The following is a 22,092-nucleotide window of genomic DNA, read 5'->3' as shown; positions in this document are numbered from 1 at the left end:
GTGAGCATAGAGTAAAGCAGAGGTTCCTAGCCTATGGGCTGATTCTGCAGAATCACCTGGGAGCCCTACCATTGGAGGTGCTGATTCAAGAAGTCCAGTGGGGGGCTACCAAGCAGTAATTTTTAAAAGCTCTTCTAGGTGGTTCTGATGCACTGTCAAGTTTGGGAACTACTTGATGTGTATAAATAGATTTTATATACTGTTTTTCCTTTTGCGCTTATGGCTTTTGGCAGATTCAGTTTGTATTTGTTTCTCTGAAATCCTCTTATATATACCCTGCACGAGTGTGTTTATATAGGGTCGGGCTTGAAAAGGAACTTTGAGGTTAGGTCAAAGCTACATGCTGTACATAATAGATCATCTGCTTCTTATCAGAGCATATGCTTCAGAATCACCTGGAAAGCATCTTCAGGACTCAGCCTGGAGTGTCTGAGGCAGCAGGTCAGGGGTGGGAGGAGCTGGGCACTGCGTGAGTGCTTTGACTGAGCTCCAGCTGAGTCTGAGGCAAGGGTGGTGGCATCCCTCATTATTGCAGGCCCTTACTATGTTCCCACTTAGGAAACCCTGGAGGCGATTGGAAAGAACTGTGGGTAAGGATGTTGGGGTTTGAAAATCAAATGCTTTTTTTTCTCTACTCTAGCCCAGAGTCAGCTTGGTATCGCTGCTGCAAAAACCCCCTCCTGCATTCTACTCCCACCTCAGTGAGTGAAACACAGTAGAGTTCAGAAACAGACTCTTGAGTAGGTGGTGCCTGAGTTTCCTCAAATAATCAGGTACTCGGGGGCCAAGCTGCTGAGATCACAGCCTGAAACCGATTTGAGTTGCTACCTGCCAATGGTTTGAAGGCTTTCCACACTCCCCACCTTGCACTTTTGGTGATTTCTTTTTGTTTTTTTTTTCAATAGTGAATTTATGATAACGTTAAGATAAAAAAAAACTACCTACATCTCTATTTTTCACGTTATTTGTCTACATTTCATTCCAGGCTTTGATCCTATGTATACATATCTTTCAGTTATTATAATTATAGTAAGGTGTTCAAACATTTGATCATGCCCTGTTCAAGTTAATCAACTTGCCTATGATCTCACTGTTAAGAGGTAGAGCTGGGATTTTTTTTTTTTTAAGATTTTATTTATTTATTTGAAAAAGAGAGCACAAGCAGGGGGAGCAGCAGAGGGAGAGGGAGAAGCAGGCTCACCGAGCAGGGATCCCGATGCAGGGCTTGATTCCAGGACCCTGGGATCATGACCTGAGCTGAAGGCAGACGCTTAACTGACTGAGCCACCCAGGCTCCCCTAGAGCTGGGATTTGAAGCCAGGACAGGGTTGTGTAAATGTCATTTCCCTTCTATTTGTGGAATTGGGTGGAATGTGCAATATCTAAGTGTGACCACAAGGTGGCGCCAAGAATCAGCACATAGCTGCCTCCACCTCCCTGCAATGGAAACCAAACCGAAAACCTAAGCGGATTGGATGGGGACTTGGGGAGATTGTAGGGAGTCTAGAAGACTTGACAGGATGGGGATAGAATTTGCCTCATGTCTTGTATAACCTGCATCTGTAGTCATGATGCCTGTTGGTGTAACTGGTTTCTAATCCATCTAATAAAATACCTTTAAACCTTGAAGATTTTTCTTTTCTGCCTCTCCCCTCTTTTTTTACGTAACTACCTTTGAATGACTCCATTCATTATGTAAATCTTACACAGTGTCTTCACACTGCAAGGCTTAATCATCTGAGTAAACAGTATCTCCGTTGTCCTTCCCCTTGAGCACTGGGGCTGCTGTGGCCAGGGGCGAGTTGGATCCTGGTTTGGAGGGTTTGACTGTATATATGAAGAGAAAAAGAGAAAGAGACTGAGAAGAGAAAGGCTGTCAGCATTTTCAGATGCTTAGGGGGGTCAAGCCAAGTAGGATAAATGTTGAAAAAAAGTCTCAGGGTTTTGAAAATTTGGAGGCTTTGATGGCCTGAGCAAGGGTGGCATGTGGGGGATGGAAGGAGGTTCTCTGAGAACTGAATGCATACTACTTGGCAATGTTTCATGTCAGGTGGGCTCGTTGGTTTAAACCTCACAACCCCTGAGGAAATAGGAACTGAGAGCAGAAAGGTGACATAATTTGCCCAAGATAGCATAAATGGAGAAGGCTGGGGAAGGGGTCTGAAGGTGGATTGGGGTAGGCAGGAGTGATCTATCAGTTTGGTCAGTGCAGTGGACTGAGAAGAGCATTACTTCAGCAGCAGGTTTCTGCTGTCACTTGATGGGGACCGCCTCCATATTTTTTGTGGGTCCCATTCCTTGCCTGAAATGCTGTGGAAGGCCATGCCTCCTAGAACCACTCTCCTAGCTGCCTGTCTCCCATCTTATTGTCCTCACAGAGCCTCTTTGTCTTGTTTTGCCCAGAGCTGGCTCCCTTTGCACTGGGATTGTCTCGTTTATTCTTCAGTTAGATCTTTGTTTGCACTGGATGACAATTCAGCACATTCGGGAAAGTTGCACATAGGAAAAGCCAAATTACATTGTAGACCTTGTAACTTTTTAAAAAAAGTCACTTGATCTCTAAAATCTGAATTTATTAGAAGTTTAACCTAGATTTGATCAAGAAACCTAAAGCTAATTTGATCAAGAAACCTAATGATTTAAAGATTGTTCTTACCATCGGTTTCTGGGAGTTAATTTCTCAAGAAATAAACCTGTGTTCTCCCCGCCCCGCCCCCCAGGAGTCTGTATTTTAAAGAGAGAAGAAAAAGTTATTCCCTTAAAGAGTTTTCTTAGAGAGAATCTTGGCTTCTTTTAAATGACGAAGCTAAGACACAAATGAAGACTAATTCTGCTTTGTGCTCTGCACACACCTCTCATTCCCAGCTCCAGTGCATAATTGTCTACATCAGTCTTAATTTACTCTGTGAGATCTGGACTCCTCACTGAGGGTATTTCATCTGCGCAGATATGCCAATTAAGTCCACCCAGATAGACCATAAAAAGGCAGATAAGAAAAGTAAAACACTGAGTATCTCAATTTAGCAAATTAGACTAATCTGTAAGGGATTCTTAGCTGTCTGAAATAGAAAACCTATCGCACTACAGAAATGCAAACTATATTAAATACCCAGCTTGGTGCCTTGAATATATTTTTTAAAAATCAAATTGTACTCATTGTGCTTCTGTTGTAGAATTTCTTTCATGGATATTGCAATAAGTGGAGAATGAGCCTGAGATTGAAATTTCACCCCGTATTGAGAGTTTAACTGTGTGGTGTGTGAATTTTTCCTCATAGTGCAGATCCAAACTCTGGGCTTGGTGGCCCTTGCAATGTGAAAATGAAGGCAGAGAAGTTAGGTGACTTTTGAATTTCAAGCAGCTCAATATATGACTTTCTTGGAGTTTTGGAGCGGGCATGTTCATTTTATTACTAAATCACCTGAAGCTACTAATAATTGACAATTCTTATTGATGGGTATATTTTGCCTTTTTGTGAGTTGGTGTAGGCATTGGTTTGTTTGTTTATTAAGTAAATGTATCCTTTGTGTTTGTTCAGCCCAGATCATCTGTAGTGAAAAGAATTGCTAAACAGATTTTACTGTTAAAAGTTGGCAGGTGTACAGTGAAGAATGAGTTTTTTTCTTTTTTTAAGATTTTATTTATTTGTCAGAGAAAGAGAGCACAAGCAGGGGGAGCGGCAAGCAGAGGGAGAAGCAGGCTCCCCGCTGAGCAAGGAGCCCAATGTGAGACTCGATCCCAGGACCCTGGGATCATGACCTGAGCCAAAGGCAGACCTTAACCGACTGAGCCACCCAGGAGTCCCGAAGAATGAGTTTTGACTCACTCTGTGCAGTATTGAGGTAGGGAAGGACATCTTTTGAGACAAATTTGAATTGAAGCTTTAGAATTTGGTTTGTCTTGTACAGTTGTTTTCATTGTATAGTGCTTAAAGAGGTGATTATTGACTCTTTGGCTTACACTATGAGACGAGAGGTGGTTTTAGGTAGTTTGAAAAATATTTTTGAGAGGCAAGATTATGTAACAGGAGTACGGATTCTGGGGGCCTATTATTTGGGTTTGAATCTTCATGTTGGTGATCTTGGCCAGGCTACTTCACCTCTCCCTGCCTACTTTAACTGTGAAAAAGAGATTAAAAATAGTATCTGCGTCATAGGGTTTGTAAGGAGTAAATGAATTAATACAGGTAAGTTATTTAAAACAGTGCACAGCACACTGTCAACATCGGTAGCTATTCTTGTTATTATTAGTATTTGTTTTCTGACTGTAAATTAAAAAAACATATACATAGTGTGGATGTTTGTATGTGTAATTTCAAAACACAGCTGGTCCAGAGCTAGCAAAGGTTACTCAGGAGGCGATATGTAACATAGGGTTTAGAAATCACAGACCATGGAATCGAATGCCAGAGTCTTACCTAGTAGCTGTGAGATTTTCTACATCTCTTCATCTTTGAAATGGGGATCATAGCAATACTTTCTTCAGGGATGCTATGGGGATTATAAAAGATAATATATCTAAGCTATTAGGCATATGTCAGGTACTCAGTAAGTATTAGCTGTTCTTATTTGCATGCCCACTAGGTAAAACATTTTTTTTTTTTTAAGATTTTATTTATTTATTTGAGAGAGAGAGAATGAGAGAGAGCAAGCACATGAGAGGGGGGAGGGTCAGAGGGAGAAGCAGACTCCCCGCCGAGCAGGGAGCCCGATGCGGGACTCGATCCCGGGACTCCAGGATCATGACCTGAGCCGAAGGCAGTCGCTTAACCAACTGAGCCACCCAGGCGCCCTAGGTAAAACATTTACTACAGAGATTTCATCGAGCCAGTAGGAGGGTCTGTAAGAATCATGAAGAAGAGCCTATAAATATTGATACATATGAAAAGGTGTCCTCTTTCCAAAGTAAAAGGCAGTTTTACAGTTGGTATTAGTATGCATAGCCAGATCATTAGCTATTATAATACTTAAGTTTTGTTGATGTCAGGCTTTTCTCACCTCTTATACATTTTTTTATTAATACGATAAGGCTCACTTAGTGATAAAATATCTGTACAAATAGGAGCACATTATCAGTAGTTGTTTGGGGAGAAATAAAAAATTATTTCTCCTTTGAATGCACTAGGGGGCACTAGACCTCTGCCCACGGGGCATCTTCAAGCTTCACAGTCTGCTTGTTGGTTCTAAGTGTGTGTAGGTCAGGATTACACTTTGGTTCCTCATGGTTTTCTCTGTTCTCAGGTCAGTGTTCCAGATTATTCTGTTGTGTCTTGTAAGGCTGGATTTCCACACTCCTTGCTGACCTAGATGTGTAGGAGGACATCATACCCCAAGTGGACTGTGATAATCTTACTCTTGGCTGATGGCATGGGTGGACTAGCATGAGGGCCTTCTAGACTTGGGAGCTACATCTAACTCCTGAATGCCCAAGATTGCAGTAGGTGTTTTCACAGTTGTTATTTTTTATTCATATTTAACCTACAATTAACTAGAATGTCTCAATTTTACTTTTTTGTATAATCTCCTGCCAATAATTAATGTTGAGATAGCGTCTGGCATGTATACAGTGTAAAAAAAAAAAAAAAAGTTTCCAGAGGGTGTAGTACATATATTATCATGTCGTGCTGTGACAACCTCTTATTTGGCTCCTTCGGTGGCCAAGGAGACAAATGCAGTGATGTTGAATGATATTTTTAAAATTCAGATCTCCCCTTGCCATTTATAGACCTGAAATGTAGCTCTCTGCCCACATCTGGTTTTCACTTCTCAGTGGGAATCTGAAATCTGTTTTTTACTGGGTTTTCCTCTAGTGGCTGCCACTGAAGTCTGAGGAACTGTCGGAGTTAGAAGATCTCCCCAGTGACTAACGTACTTCATTTTATTTGGTTGCAGCTGTGACTATTACATGGGTGGATTAAAGAAAAAGACGAAGGTGGGATCATCAAAAACATTATTTCCTTTCTAGTGATGTCAGTGTAGTTTAGGGCTAGTTAAACTTTTTTCCCCCTCTGTCAGAAGATGAATTCTTTCATTTAAAAAGGTTGAATCTTTTGCCCATCCTTTTGCACCTGGTCCTAGGGAAGCTTGGGCTCAAACCCAGGGCTTCTGATTCTTCCTGAGGACTGGTATACAGAAACCAGTTTTGTTGCAAAGTAAATCTGCTGGAAAACCCAAAAAACCGAACTCAGGACTTGAAAATAACTTACAAAATTTTTATGACTCAGTGTAATGAGCTTCCTCTCCTGTCCTTTTTTTTTTTCTCCTTATAAAATTAAGAATTTCTCTGATTTTGTCCTTGCCATGCCTCATTCTTTGTTGTGCACCTTAACCATGTTTGTCCAGTGGATGAATCTTGGAGTAGTACCTTAACATCATACATGTGGAAAGAGGAGGAATACAGCAGGAGGTAGGCTGTAAATGAGCCAGAACAGGACGATTCTTGAACCCATTTTTGAATGACCTACTTTGACCATTCTCAAGCCACGCTTCTGTCCCTGGTGTCTTCCTTATCCCTAGCCCAATTCTGAACCTCATTCATTCATTCATTCATTCATGCAGCATTTACTGAGTATCTCTGTTGAGGTGGGCCATTGAACTACTGGTCTCCAGAGGTATGAAAATGACTAAAAACAGTCACTGGCCTCAAGTGGCTCCTGGTCTAATGGGGGAGATAGATACGGTTTTCAAATGAGGCTGAACACTTGGTGAGTGCTCTAGTAGAAACACCAGGTGTGCCCAGGGTGCCGTGGGGTTGGGAAGGTACCTGGAGGACAGGACACCTGACTCTGGCTGGCCAAAGAAGGCTTCCTTCTCTGGAGGCACTGCTTGAGCAGACTCTGAAGGGTCCATGGAGGGTGTGGATGTGTGTGTTTGTGGGAGGGAGGTTGGGGACAGTACAGGAATGCACATGGCACAGGAAGGAGGAAACCACCAAGTCGTGGCATAAAGACAGCTAACTGTGTTTTCCCGCTTAAATATTTTGAACATCCTTGGCATTCTGGAAATTCTCCTTTGAAAAAAAAATTAAGTTTAAATGGTGGCAGCTAGCTCTCAGGTGTATTCTTAGGGTTCCATTGACAAGGTGCCCCAGCACCTGGAGGAAGTGTTGTTCTCGGTATAGTTCAACTGGTTATGCCGTGCGTTGTTGCCAGCAGCCCGGCCCTGGGTCCGAGTTGCTTCTGACAGATCCTTGTGGTCTCCGCCCCAGGCCCCACAGCCTGGGCCAGGTTCTCGTTCTTGCATGAACGTAGCAAAGCCAGGGAGCAGTTTCTCTGCCTGCATCTGACTGGAATTGTCCGTTTATGTTTATTGCTGGGTTCTTTTCTGAGTGGCTGCCGGTGGAGTTGCTAGCAGGCTGCCGGTGGCAGGCGTGTGAGGAGCTAGAAGCGCTGCCAGGGAACACCGGGCCCACTTGCTTTTATGTGGCTGCAGCTGTGACTATGACATGTGCGGAGGTTTTTAAATGAGAGCGTAGAAAATATGAAAAACTTCTTTCTTTTCCAAAAATGTAAGTATTGGACTATTTACTGCCCCCTTCGACTTTCAAAATCCATTTTCTAGCTTATTTATTGAAATAACAGAATTTAGACATTGGGGACCATGTCTGATTTTTGTGATTTTAAATCACTGGGGTCCAGATCTTAATCTTGACCTACCCCCAACCAATTTTAAGTCATTCTGTATCTATTTTTTTGTTACTGTCACATAAAAAGCAGCCATACTTCAAACAGCTCCCTGTTTACACATCTGTTACAGAATTTTAAAATTGAGGTATTCCAGCAGGTACCTTCTGATGGGTAGGGGTGTTTACTCATGGTGATCAGTGGTCACAGTATTCATAATAATTTCTGGAGCATCCATTTGATTCACAAAGGTGGTTTTTGTCCAAATGTATGTGTTCAGGTAGTTCTCTTAAGCCGTTGTGGTGCATTGTATTATTGCAGGCAGATTGTATTGTGCTGTATGTTGCCTCCCCTTCCTTCTCTGTACGTGAACAGAGTGACAGTGCCAGTCTCTGAGGATCGCGTCTGAGTTTGTGTGAGGATTTCAGTAAGCAGACATGATTATGTAGAACGGTGTATTTATTTGTTGAGTACTCATACTCTAGGCTCATGCTAAGGGCTTTACATGTGACACCTCATTTAATCCTCCCTCAGTCTAGGGAAGTACATGCCATTGTTCTCCCCTCCTCACACTTGAGGAAAGGTAGGTGCCACAGAAGCTAAGTGACTTGCTGAGGGTTAAAGAACTGATACAAAGCAGTCAGGATTTGATTCTAGACCGTCTGAGTGCAGACTTTTCCTGTTTTGTCCTGTGCTTATTCCATGTGTCAATCCCAGGTTATTCATAGGTCCTTTTACACCTCCTGGCCAGACAGACTGCTCAGCCTGCCAGGCTGCAGGACAAGCAGGTCAAGCACACAAAAGAGAGCAACTTTAAGACCCTTGTTGGCTTCTAGGATGAGCAAGACATCTGTTTCTCTCAGTTCAGGTGACTCTGGCGCCCCTCCCCCTCCCTTTTCTGCCCTGGCGGCCTTCTCAACCGTCAGGACTTGGTGCGGCACTGCCTCAGGGGGCATTGGGTAGACGGTCAGAGGTCTGTTTTGGCTACAAGCCACCTGAGGAATTACTGCTTTCTATAACAGAAGGACGTCTTAGCCTGAGCCGCATATGCATGTGGTTTTATAACCCTGGTATTTTCTGTCTTTAATATGTGTATATGATTCTACTGGGGCGATTTGTCTTCACAGTGGTACAAATGCTTGTAGGCAATAATGACTTTTCCCTACCACCTTTAGTCATCCTTTAGCCAAACTGAATAAATGTTCGGCTCTTTTCATCTTGATGAAGCGGAAGGCACTGGAATGCAATCATTTCTGCAGTGGCTTATGTGGTTTCCTAGGTGCCGTGTTCTGTGGTGACATGATGCCTGTACATTTTAGGAGGGAGGAGAAAGAGGAAGCTGAAGCCCTGTTGACTCAGAGTGATGCAGTGGGAAATTGAACAGCCACAAAGACTTACTGGCTGAGTCTGAGGAAATAGCTATCATCTATCAATGGAGTTTAAAAGTGATACTCTTTATGTAAAGTATTTAATGACTTTATGCCAAACTTCTAAAACCGGTATCTTCTGGTGTTTTTCTTTTTCTTCCTGTAAAATTATCTTTGCGTAATTGCAAAATGGAGTATTTTTAAGTGGATATGGTAGTTTTTGTGATTCTTCTGAGTTTTGTATTATTCATAAATTTGCTAAACACAAGTATCTTTTGTTTTGCAGATATTTGGTTTTGAGTTCTGATAGTAAGGAATTTGGATACTGAGGAGTATCTCATTATGTGAAATTGCTTGCTTACTAAATTTCAGATAGTAGGTAGCAAGAATCCAGATATATACACTAGGAAAATGTATGTACATCATTTTGGTTTCTAAGTTTCAGTAGTGGGTCTACTTGTATACCAGGGCCTTTCAGCCTTGGCACTATTGACATTTAAGATCAGATAAGATTTTGTTGTAGAGGACTGGCTTGTACATTGTAGGATGTTGAGCAGCATCCCTGGCCTCCACCTGCTAGATGCTAGTAGTATATCTCCGTCCCCACAGCGGTTGTAACAACCAAATATGTCTCTAGACATTGTCAAATTACCCTGGGGGGTGGGGAGGATGGCCAGATTGCCCCTGGTCGAGAACCACTGCTGTATACCATTGCACTTCACTAAATTTGTAGATACTATGAAACTCAGAAGAATAGCAAAGACGATTATAGCCACCGAGAGGTACTTCATCAGTTGCACAGAGATAGTTTTTAAGGAAGAAAAATAAAAAAGAGGAAGAGATCACCTTTAGAAGTTAAGCACAAAAAGGTCATTAAACATTTTATATAAAAAGACTACCTCATGGTTTTATGACAGCTATTTTTTTAGGCTTGGCTATGTACTGCCTCTTACATTTGCTGCTCTTCTCTGGAAACTACCAACAGTGCTTATTTATAGGTACTCTTAGTACCCTGAGAAGCAGCTTCAGATCACCAGCTACCTCTTCCTTACTGATCGCAGTTAAACCTCAGGTATCCCTTCCTTTTGTTACTTCAAAGAGTTGACATTCTCAACAAGGCGAGACTTTATCAGAGGATGTGCTTTAGGGTCCTCCAGCAGCTGCCGCGGTGGGGTTGCCTGTTGCTCTTATATTTGGCCTCCTGTGCTTGGTAATTGATACTGGAAAACACCATTGGTCTAACCGGGCAGCGTGTATGATACTATCCTTCCATTTTCTCGTTTACTTTCCCCCACACATTCTTTTAGTATTCTTACATAATCAGTGGCGGTTAAATGTCATCTTACACATGTTGCTGTTCTCATTCGCTTCCTGTGAGCTTTTTACTTTGAAGGCATTTATCTGTATTGCTTTATTCCATTCCCACCATTTTGTGAAATTCACATTGTGAATATGCATACTGAGAAAGGTCATCCTTTTATTTTGGAAGTAAACAGAATGTGAGGCTATTGAGTTTTGTGTATGTGTATACACACACACACACACACACACACGTATTAACTCACGACACCGGTGTCCATTATAGAGTTATTTGGATGCAGAATTAGTCTGGTTAAATACTACACCTTCCCAACAACCTTAGTGTGTTACTAAGACTTTCAGATCTTTAGACATTTTTCTGGTATACATACATGGCGTCACCCCTCTGAAATAGATACACTCATTTTATATCTGAAAAGCATCATATTACTAAATTTATAACTTAGATTTTATTTAGTGAACACATTTTTTTCTAAGTTGTTTACTTATCAGTCCTTTGATATTGTTGATGCCCCCATTAAGTAAACAATATGTTAATCTGATATATAGCAGTTTTGACCCAAAATTTGCTTTATGTTCAAAATACTATGCTGTTTTATGCTATGACTATCATATCTTTAGCACAGAAATAGTAATTATAAATAAAATCAATTTTTTGTTACATTGCCATTTTGGAGATAGTTATATTGAAATTTTCACTGAATCTTTTCTAGAATTAAGTTCATATATCTTAGGAAGTAGCAGAGAAATTCCCCCTTAGGGTATGCCAGAAGAGGCACAAGTAGTTTTGATAATGAAATGGGACCTTACAGAAATATTTCTAAAGCAGCTGTAATAATTCAAATAAGAATTGAATTGAAAAGGAAGGAAAAGAGAATTTTTTTTCTTTGAATATCAGAGTTTTGGGTAATGACGGTAGCAGAAAGCTAAAAGACCATTCTGATTTCCTTCTTTTTCATGTGCATTATGTAGAACTGTATTTTAATCTGTCTTGTAACCAAAATAATGGAAATATGACTTTTATTTTCATGGTAGGAGATGGAATAAGCTGAGGCTGCGGGACAAAGAGAAGTGTCTGAAGCTCGAAGACGATTCTGAGGAGAGCGATGCGGAGTTCGATGATTTTAAAATGCCGGGTTTTCTGTTCAAAAAGCTTTTTAAGTATGTGCCATGTGTTCTTTTCTTTATATCTGTCGTCAAGCCATTGTGTACAAATTAATATTTTAGATATGACTCAGTAGTTACCTGTGGGCCCCTAAGGTACTTGCAGTAGTTTATTGCAAATATAGATACTGTCAAATGAAATTTTAGCCACGTGCTGCTCATTAAAGTAGATGATAATAAATTGACTAAAGTGCGCATGGGGCACGTTGGTAAGCTGGTGAATCTGTGTGGACCTGTCTCAGCCGGCTAAAAGCAACACATTTAAAAGCCATCTACATTGAATTATTTTTTTGTTCTTAGTAATTCTAAGGGACCAAACCTCTAATTTCTTAAGTCAGATGAATTAAGTAAGAAGAGTAGTATATTAAAATCAATATTGAGGTTTTTTTTTTTTTTTTTACTTCTGTGTAGAAATAAAAACTATTCTGAGTAGTTTGTTTTATGTTGTACCTAAGGGTATAATACTTTTGAGCTGACCAAATGTGCTTCTAAATAGTCTATGTAGATGTTCTAATGTCAAAAGAGAAGATCTAGGCAAACACCTTCAGCATTAAGTTGCTATTTGAAACTGACTACGTTTCATATGTGAAGTGGCTGAGTGTTCCAGATAACTGGAAGCTGTGTGATAGATGCCTGGGCCAGTCTCCCGTGATGAGTGTAAATACTGAGGCACATTTTCAATCTCATCACTCCTGGGATTTACTTAACAAGATACTTTAGGAAGGCTTCTTCGATGCATATAGGAAGTTAAGCCATTAAATAGCTACTTTCTGTTTAGTAGCATCACTTGGTAGTTGGGTGTGGGATGTAAACTTCTTTCTTTGAGATGATTATGCTTAATCTCCTTCATAGATTCGGTTGTCTGCCATGCCTTAAACTTGTGCAGGATGTCTATTTAAAAATAACATGCTTTTTATATTTCCTTTCAAAGGGCTTATATTATAGTTTTAACTCTTACCTCAATGAGGGGAGGGTGGGCAAAAGGAGTTGGGAGTAGTTATTTTATACCACTAAATATATAGGAAAGCTGAAATCCTAAAAATGTGAAGTGTCTTGGTTGGGCTGCCGTAACTGGGCAGAAGCCGACCTATGTAGAAATTCAAATCTGAATCGCTCTAGTAATTTTTGCAGACAAATCATTCTTAGCCCAGAGAGGTGGCCACTTTATTGCTTCTCCCAAATGAAAATTAACTATGGAAGGGTATGTAAACATTTATTGACAACTCTTTTTATCTTCTCTAAAGTGATTGCTTATTAAGGAACAGTCCAAATAGTATCAGTTTGTACTAGCAAAAGGAATACCCAAATTATAAATTAAATTGATTTAATGAAGAAGGATACTTCTGCATGTGTAGTAAGTTGGTATATATCCTTAAGAGTCGAGTTGAATGTGCATTGTTGTATAAGTGTGAGATTTTCTGCTAAAGAAATTTCAGTTACTAGAACCAAACTTTGCTTACTAAGAGTATATAGGCTTCGGTGTATTGACTATTAACCCTATAGTAGTTAATGTAAATACATGTCATATTTGTTTGTTTTAATTAGTCTTAATTATACATTTCTGGAAAATATTTTGTGTTTCATTTCTCAAAAACAGGTTTTTAAACATTTCATAAGTGTTATTAAACTTCTGTTCCTTTTCTTCTGCTGTATGAAAAAAATTAATAGGATTGGTAAGTTTCCATTTTTCTTTTATGATTAAGTTTTAGCTAGGCCAGTTTAATTTTAAACCATAGATATTTTTTTGCTGTATTTACTGCACTCTGTGGAATTAAATTAACAGGGTATAGTTGTACGCAAGGGAGTTAGAGGTACAATTATCCATTTAAGTGCTATTTTCTGCAAGATCATGTTTAACTTTTAAAATTCTGTTTTGAAAGTTTGCCCAGCAAATGCATTCATCTGTATAATTTAGCAATAAAATGACAAACTTCAATCTTTTGACCTTACTTTTAGCCACACTAGCAAATGCAATCTTGGGTTAGTGTGACAATGCCAAGATATACCAATTATTTGTGGTTATTTTGTGATACTTCAGTCTCATGGGGGAAGCAGAGTATGGTCATTTTTTTTATTATTGTACAATAGTTTGTAAAAAATCTTTACAAGGAGTAATTTTTTATATGCTTTTCAAAGGTTCTGAAAACTGTATTCTGTAACCTGCTTTCATTTGAAGTATGTCATTGTTTATAGTGTTTATTAGGAAATCAAAGCAACAAAACCTAAGTTAGTTAGTGGCACTGCTGAAACCAGAACCCAGGTTCCCTAACTCCTCCTCATCCAGCGACACACACCCGCCAGCCAGCGTGCTGATGCGATCTGAGGGCCTTTGTAGAAAGAAAGAGCCACTCTTTGCCATCTTTGTACGATGTCCCAGTTGTTGGGGATTTCCATGTAGTGATGTGACTAATAGGGCCACCTAGTAGATATTTTTCCTTAAACCATTTTTTTAGTGTTAATCATTTTATAAACACACAATCATATGCTCTTGGAGATTACATTTGTTGATGAGGAGACACCCATCACACTACTCTTGCCTCTCCTGGGTCACATAGGATGCAGTTGTCTTAATGCCCTTCTAAACTCCCTTTGGGATACTGTGCAGGTTGCCACTTTTCCTTTCATGGTTTCTCAAGGTCTCCTCTAAGGATTTTCCCTGCCTTAAGTTGATTGGCCCCAAACAAAAAGAGGTGTTGGACCTGTGTTGGGGGAGGCGGTGTGGTGTAGTGGTGGAACACTAGAATGATCACTGGGAGATTTTGGTCCTTACTCTGCCTGGAGGAGTTGCTCCCATACTTGTTCTCCACCTCAGTAAAAGGAGGTTGATTATTTAGTGCTTCTGATCATACATCAGTTTTTTGTACTACATCTTTATCCACAGCTGAGATTGGTCCAGTGTAATGGTTCACAGTCAGCTTTTAGTCTAGATCAGGGGTTCTCATCCTGAGCACAACTGACATTTTGGATAGAATAATTCTTTTGTTGTAAGGACGATTCTGTGCATTGTAGGATGTTGAACAGCATTTCTAGACTCTACCTCCTAGATAACAATTGTACTTTATCAGTTTGAATGACCAAAAATGACTCCAGGGATTGCCCAGTGTCCCCTAGGGAGCAAAATAACTCCCCATCAAGAACTGCTGGTCAACATTATCTCTAAAGTAGAGTCACTTTGGAAGGAGAGGTTCTGGATTTCAGTTCAGGCTTGCTCATTTTTTTCCTAGCAGTATGATCTTTGGCAAGTTACTTAACCTCTACGTGCTTTCATATCCGAATATAAAATGGGTTGCTCATCTTTATGTAGGGTGGTTGTGAGGCTATATCCAAACCACGTGGCCCTCTGCCTCCCCAGCAGTTGGCTTCTTAAGGAGTTGGTTAGCCATTATTCTCTGATTATGTACCATGTATTAATAGAACTTGTCCTTCTTCCTCAATTCAATGATCTTTTATCCATATAAGACTTCACCGTGTTTTGATTTTTAATCCTCTTCTTCAGGGTGCATATTCAGTGTGTATAATAGCAAACTTAATAAGCAACAACATTCTCATTCAAAGTTTTCTTTATATGATAGATAGTAATAGCAACAGCTAGAGGTAAACTTCTGGAATTGATTCTAGGGGAAACTACTTCCCCTAGTAGTGATTAAGAGTTGAAATAAAACTAGTTCAACAAGGACTAGAGTTCACAGTGAGATTTTAGCTAGACATACCACACAAACTGGAGTAAATATCGGGCCAGTAAACCAACAACAAAACCACCTGTGTTTAAGATCGGAAGCTTATCAGCCTTGGTATTTTCTTCGGGGGAAAAAAAAATCTTTAGATTTCATGGTCTTTTTTTTTTTTTTTTTTTTTAAGATTTTATTTATTTGACAGAGAGGGAATACAGGCAGGGGGGAGTGGGAGAGGGAGAAGCAGGCTTCCCGCTGAGCAGGGAGCCTGATGTGGGACTCTGTGACCTGAGCCGAAGGCAGACACTTAACAACTGAGCCACACAGGTGCCCCTAGATTTCATGGTCTTTTAAGTATTTTTTGCCTTAGATTGGTTTTTAAACTTGGCATATAATTTTCATACCATTCTATGATGTTTTTCCTTAACTCTCAAAAATTCTTCTTGCATTAATCCTTTTTTTAGCTTCATTTTTTTAGATTATAGATTGACTATGCCATTGATGGAGAAAGGAAAATACCAACTTTGTTTTTAGAGAGGAACATATTATTTTTCTTTGTCTTATACTCCTTATTTAAAATTTTAATAGCTCTGATCTCTCTGTATTTATGATAAAGCCCCAGAATCAAGTTCTGCTTTAAAAAATTAAAAAGACTTTTTGTATTGTTGAGTCTTTAAACTGTTCTTTTTTGCATCTGCTAATAATACAAGAGAATCATCTGTCATGTACTAATTTTGTGAGCAGCCTTTTATTCAGACTTGTTTATGGCCTTAAAATTCAATTAAATTTTTCCTATAGAAGATAATACAATTGTCAAGTGACTTTTCAACAGTATATGATGTAAATTGTGGTGTTCTGTCTCTTGCTTTTTGATGCTGTTGAGATAGAAAAAGTAAACGTTAATGCCTCTTTTTTCATAGAAAAATTGTGGGAACTTTATATAACTAAAAGTATTTGAGATTTTTTTCCGAAAAGATACTGAATAAAATATAATAAATTTATGCTTGTTTACCAAGCTATTTCTAATGTTGAAAAAGAAATGAAATAGTCCCTAACTACCCGGGTCATCTATCAGTTTAATTAGAAATGTGTTAACATGTTCTATAAAGAAAAATTTGTGATTTTATGCCTAGGTAATCAAAAATGTATGACCTTATAAATATAATACTCATGTAAAACACACATCCGGCATGTTTCTCTGACTGGTACTAGAACCTAGCCAAATGATTAATTCATGAGTACTTTCTGTTATGATCTCTATCATCCACCATTTGCCATTTTCTCTTTCTTGTTGGTGTTTGTTGTTGTAGGTACCAGCAGACAGGTGTTAGGTGGCTGTGGGAATTGCACTGCCAGCAGGCCGGAGGAATTCTGGGAGACGAAATGGGATTGGGCAAGACCATCCAGATAATTGCCTTCTTGGCAGGTCTGAGCTACAGCAAGATCAGGACTCGTGGTTCAAATTACAGGCAAGTGCTCCTCTGCAGACTGTCAGTCTGTGGAGCTCAATTAATATTTCATCAGCTGTATTGCTGTGGAGGAGGGTCTTGTGAATTATTGATGACATTTCAATTACAATATTCCTTTAATTCTTTTAGTGGGGGACATCAAAGGAAAATTTTTACGAGACAATGGAGCTGTAGGGCAGGAGAAATTAAACATGTAACGCTTTTAATGAATTCCAGGCATTGATGCTTCATTTTGCAGATGAGCCCCACTAGATATTTTGGGTCAATACAGTGTCTAAGGTTAGCTTCTACAAATGGATTGTTTACAAACTCAATTATGTTAATATCGATAGTTTACACAATATGGAATTTTAAATTGGGCATAATACCTTTAGTTCCATTTATTAAATTTTACATTAAAATATTTGTTCTGGCAGGAGACCAGGTGAGCATTACAGTAAGTACAAAGTCTGTTCATGGGGAAAGTTGGAGCTTTGGAGAAGCCATTCTCCCGAATTTCTTTTATAATCAGTATGTGCGATAGCATTTACAGATAGTGGTAGTGTTTTTTTGTTTGTTTGTTTGTTTTTTTACATGACATTGTCTGCTCACTATGGTTTCTTCTCCCTCTCCCAGTCTTCGAGAATTTTATATCAACTCTAAAGCCAAAGCCTAAATGATTGCCTAAAATGATGGAAAATTATGTTTAGATTGTGATCTTTATTCTCTTTAGGAATTTAAATGAACTATTAAAGCTGTGGTATTCGGAAAGAATCAACATTTAAACTGTGTTAGTTCAGTATGTTGGGACTGAAATATTTTATCTTGAAATACAGTGAGCATTTATTTACATACTGAAGCTGTAAATTGGCTTTATGTAAATCAGTATTGGTAAAAATAATACGAGGTGAATTATGTAGGATATTTATCTCGAACCCAGAAAATCTGAGAGCTCCTTGGATTCAAGTAGGTTTATCTAATGAGTAACAGCAAGATATTTACCAGATGGTTATGTTGTAGCAACCTCAGACACTCACTAAACAGGGTTTGGAGACACCTTTAACATAGTGCCAATGTGCTGGAAGCTAACAACTGCAGAAAGTGATTGTCCTTGCACTTGGGTTTAGCCCCAGAGAAACGTTTAGTATGGAGCCAAATGCAAACCATAAACTATTGAGTAAAGAACTTTTTTTTTAATCTTAAAAATAGTGCTTTGTTTTTATTCCTATTCCATTAATTTAACAGATCATACTTTTCACGAGGAGTATTTGAAGTTCTAGAATATTTTAGGAATATTTTATATGATGTAGGAAAGGGAAAAAACATTTAGAGATTTTAAAATACTAAATGCTTTGTTGTTATTACATGGAAGTTGTATTGAAGCAGAGGTTTTCCTTCAAATATTACAATTCTATTGCATATTTTATTTGGAACCGTGAAGACATTCCAGCCCAAGGGAAAAAGAGTTGAAAATGAGCATTTAGTGTTTTCCTATCTATGAGTGTCATTAGTTTAGCATTTGCAAAAGTGCTTTCTCTGTTTTAAATAAGCTCTTTGATTGGCTTGGCTCTGCATCTCTACCTGGGTGTTTTTTGTTTGTTTTTTTCTTTTTGGATAACTGGAATGCCCCAGGCTGCCCTAGATTGTTTCTAGGAGTGTCTTTCTTTCCTTAAATGATTTCTGGGATTTTCTTACTTCCCATCTCTTATCTTTCCTTCCCTTCCTGTTATCATGAAACTTGTGTGGAGTCTAATACTCTGGGCCTACGAAAACTCAAGTCATCCCTGCAGTGTAGTTTTGATCTAAAAATTAAAACATGCTCTCCAGAGTGGTGGCAATCCTACTAGGAGTGAAGGCAGGGCTAATAATGAGCAGCAGCTGTAATCAATTAACTATCAATGCTCATATCCTTTTTTCCATAATGAAATAGTGTGGCATGTTGGACGATAGCCCAGATTGTCTTTATTAAAATAGTATTGGTAGAAGTGGCTTCCCAGAATGCAGATGTATCAGCCAGCCAGGCTCTTTATGAATAGAGGTGTGCTGGGGAGCTTGGTCCCCTCCACTTCCATGTGCCAGAGCAAATTGTATCATATTTTTCTCACAATTTTATAACCTGTCCACCTCTGCAACTGGATGAACTTGGAGTTCTTCTCTGTGTTTATGTCCTAAAGAAAAAGAGATAAATGGTCAAATGAAGTTCTCAGGGAGCTGACATGGCTCATTTTGGCTATTTACATTTTCTCGGAACCCCTGTGAGCTGTAGATTTGGGGGCCCAAACTTGAGATGGTCTTCGTGTTACAATTTTATGGTCCATGATCATTGAAACAGTGTAAGTCTCTGGGATACCAAGAAGAAACTTCATGGTAAAGAAGTTTTTTTGGTTTTGTTTTTTAATGTGTTTTGCATGTGTGTTTGTTTTTAAAATAGGGAGAAGCTTATAACATGCAGTTATAAAAACCTATACTGGTTTTTGTGCTCCCAGTTCATCATGTGTATACTACCTTCTCTTCCCTTCTACTCCCTTCTCTGCCATTCATACTACAATAGGTCCCCTGAATTTCATGATGAGGAAATAAATTATTTACCTTTCAAACTTCAGTTAACACTTTAAAGCCTTGGATATCATTTAGTAAATTCCTGGTTACAAACAACGTGGCCTGAACAAGTTAATGAACTTTCAAAGGTAAATATTTTACTTTGTAATTCCTCGTAATAAGTTCTAGCCTGTGGATAGCAGGATTTCCATCTTGTAGGTTGAAGTATTTGACCATTGGAGCTATTGGCTTGTCCTAAACTCATTAGATAATCAATGCTAATCAAAGATGAAAGGAATTTTAGCCAGTTTGGTAATTGATGCTAATCACTCTAGTACATTTAGCCATTTCTTATTTTCATCTCACTGGTTTTGAGGGTTGGAAAAGGGTGGTTCAGTTGATGTGACTGTTAATGGATTTGATTGCCCCTCCTGTGGTTCAGGAACAATCTAGGTCTGCTCCTAGATTTCCACTCAGTGTGAAAACCTCCGTAGTCTTCTAATAGCGGGAGAATGGCAGAAATGAAAGGGCACCATAATGCCAGATCTGTGTTCAGCTAGAATAAAATATTGGCCCTAAATGACACACTGTGAGTCATCAGTGTAGCTGTTCACATTAAGCATGTGATAAAAAGAAAAAATGCTATATAGCTGAATAAAGCATGTGTATATATTTATGCTTATTTGAAAGTGACTTTGTAAATATTTTAAACAGGTTTTGATTGGTTGTTTCCTAATCCCTGCTAAGTGCATATTGATAATAACTCTTGTTCCCTAGGGAGGATATAAAGAAGCTGGTGCATTTAATCCTTTTAGAAAGAAATATTGTCATGGAAGGGGCCAGAGCAGAGTCATGCCATCCTCAGGGAGCTTGAGGGGACGCCTGCACGGGACCTGCCCTTAGTGAGGAGCAGAGCCTGGCTTGGGAATTCTTTGGGAAATGGAAAGTCTCTTGTAGCCTCTACTTCTTGAGCCCTTAATATGGAGCAGAGGGGCAGGGGCAGCAGCTGTGGCTGAAGGGTGAGAGGATTTAGAAGTGGATGGAGGCAGTTTGTCACATTGGAATATAAGGGTGAGCCTCATTTCAGTTATGGCTTGTTTCTGTATTAGAACTACAGGTATTTTTGAGTTGTGTGGAAGATTATTTTTAATATTTCAAGCACTGTGTGATTTACTCTGAGTGACTTAAAAATTTTTTTAAGCTCAGAAATTATTTACCGAGCTGTAGCAAAAAAATAAAAATTACCCATGATTCCCTAACTCACAAATAATCTCTTTTAACATTTCAATATATTTTCTAACAACCTTTAAGAAAATGTTTTTTTTTTTTTTTAAAGATTTTATTTATTTATTTGAGAGAGAGAATGAGGTAGAGAGAGCATGAAAAGGGGGAGGGTCAGAGGGAGAAGCAGACTCCCTGCCGAGCAGGGAGCCCAATGCGGCACTCCATCCCGGGACTCCAGGATCATGACCTGAGCCGAAGGCAGTCGCTTAACCAACTGAGCCACCCAAGCGCCCAAGAAAATGTTTTCATTTAATAAATCTAATATTCATTAATTACGTCCCGTGGTCTCGGCATTTGAAGAAGAGGCCATTCCTACCCTCAAGGGGCTTAGGAAGGATCTAACGCACAATTACAATACGAGTGATGCATGTTATGGTAGGGTTAGTATGGGGTCCTAACTAGTGTGGATATACCAAGGAAGGATGCTTAACTCATCCAGAGAAAAAAGGAAGGCTGTAAAAGAACCTCGGGCTAAAGCACAAGTAGATGGTAGCTAGGATAAGGGGTAAGAAGGGACAAGGGGAATTTCGAGAGATCAGAGGAATATGCACTTTGTAGGAACTGAAGACAGTGCTGGCAGTAGGAATGCTGAACCACAGAGGCAGATGTTGGGGGTGGGGGCAGTGAGAGAGGTGAGGCTGAAGAGGTGAGCAGAGGTCATCCTTCTGGTCTCATAGGCCAGCTTAAGGTGTGTAGATTATTCAAGAGCAGTGGGCAAACATTAAAGCCTTTCAAGCAAAGGGATGAGACATTCAGATTTTGCTTTTTTGAGATGTCTGTGCTAAAAAGTGCAGTAACCTAGGTAAGAGGTGATAGTGGCCAGACCTGGAGTATCAACAGTGTAGGTGGAGAGACAGGGTGCCTTTCTTGGAGGCAGACATGACATGAACTCAGTGTAGGTTGAGTAGGTAGAGAACAAGAGGGACAGATCAGTGATGAAGCATGGATTTTGAATTTGGGGACCTCGATAGTGGGTGACAGTTCTTTCCATTGGGTTTGGAAACATGGGAAGAGGGCACGGTGGGGGAGGATGATGTGTGATGTTGTGGGGGCGTGTAAGTGGAGAGCCAGCAATTAGACATCCAAGCGTATGGTACTTTGGAGTTCAGGAAAGAGATCTGGGCTGGGGACCTAGGTTTGGTGTCATCCGTGTAGAGGGAGTAATTGCAACTATGGGAATTAATGAGGTAACCTGAGGAAAGTAAGTGCAGTGTGCACCTAGCTTCAGATATTCAACATCCTTGTTGGGCTTTTAGAAAAAGGTGGGGCAAGGGGAGAGTGGCAGTGATTCTGCCCCAGAGTGAGCGAAAGGTAGGCCCCGTGGCCTCAGCGTCCTCAGTCAGTCTTGGCTCCCACTTGCCTCCTGTAGCACAAGCTGAGCATGAGTCTAGTGCTGAATTCCTGGAGATAGTCTGACTTTTGCTTAATTTTCATCTTATGTACCAACTGGTGCCTAGCTCCCAGCAGGACTGAGGAAGAAGTAGGCACAGTAATGGGACCCTTGACATAGTGGATATGGTATGGGCTCTGAGGCAAAGGCAAAGGGATTGGTCACACAAGAGGACGGGTACTTGTTCTACTATAATGGGGGGAAGGAAGGCAGGATGGGGCACATTCAGTTACCTGTGGTGTGCAATGTATTAGGATATTTTGGCTGCAAGTAGGCAAAACCTTACATT

The 22,092-nt window shown here is 39.8% G+C and overlaps 1 protein-coding gene across 2 annotated transcripts in view; it reads left to right on the top strand.

The window, feature by feature from the left end:
* The window catches only part of ERCC6 (ERCC excision repair 6, chromatin remodeling factor), a 72,164-nt gene that overhangs the window by 16,041 nt on the left and 34,031 nt on the right, over positions 1-22,092 (top strand). For both annotated transcript variants that reach the window (XM_035023844.1, XM_035023850.1), the window contains exons 6-7: positions 11,344-11,469; positions 16,454-16,612. In XM_035023844.1, the coding sequence (XP_034879735.1) occupies positions 11,344-11,469; positions 16,454-16,612 (285 nt within the window). The remainder of the gene's footprint in view (positions 1-11,343; positions 11,470-16,453; positions 16,613-22,092) is intronic.

Source organism: Mirounga leonina, unplaced genomic scaffold (assembly GCF_011800145.1).
Source record: "Mirounga leonina isolate KUSES-001 unplaced genomic scaffold, KU_Mleo_1.0 Mir_114, whole genome shotgun sequence".
NCBI classification, from domain to species: domain Eukaryota; kingdom Metazoa; phylum Chordata; class Mammalia; order Carnivora; family Phocidae; genus Mirounga; species Mirounga leonina.
This window is presented reverse-complemented; position numbering and strand designations above follow the sequence as displayed.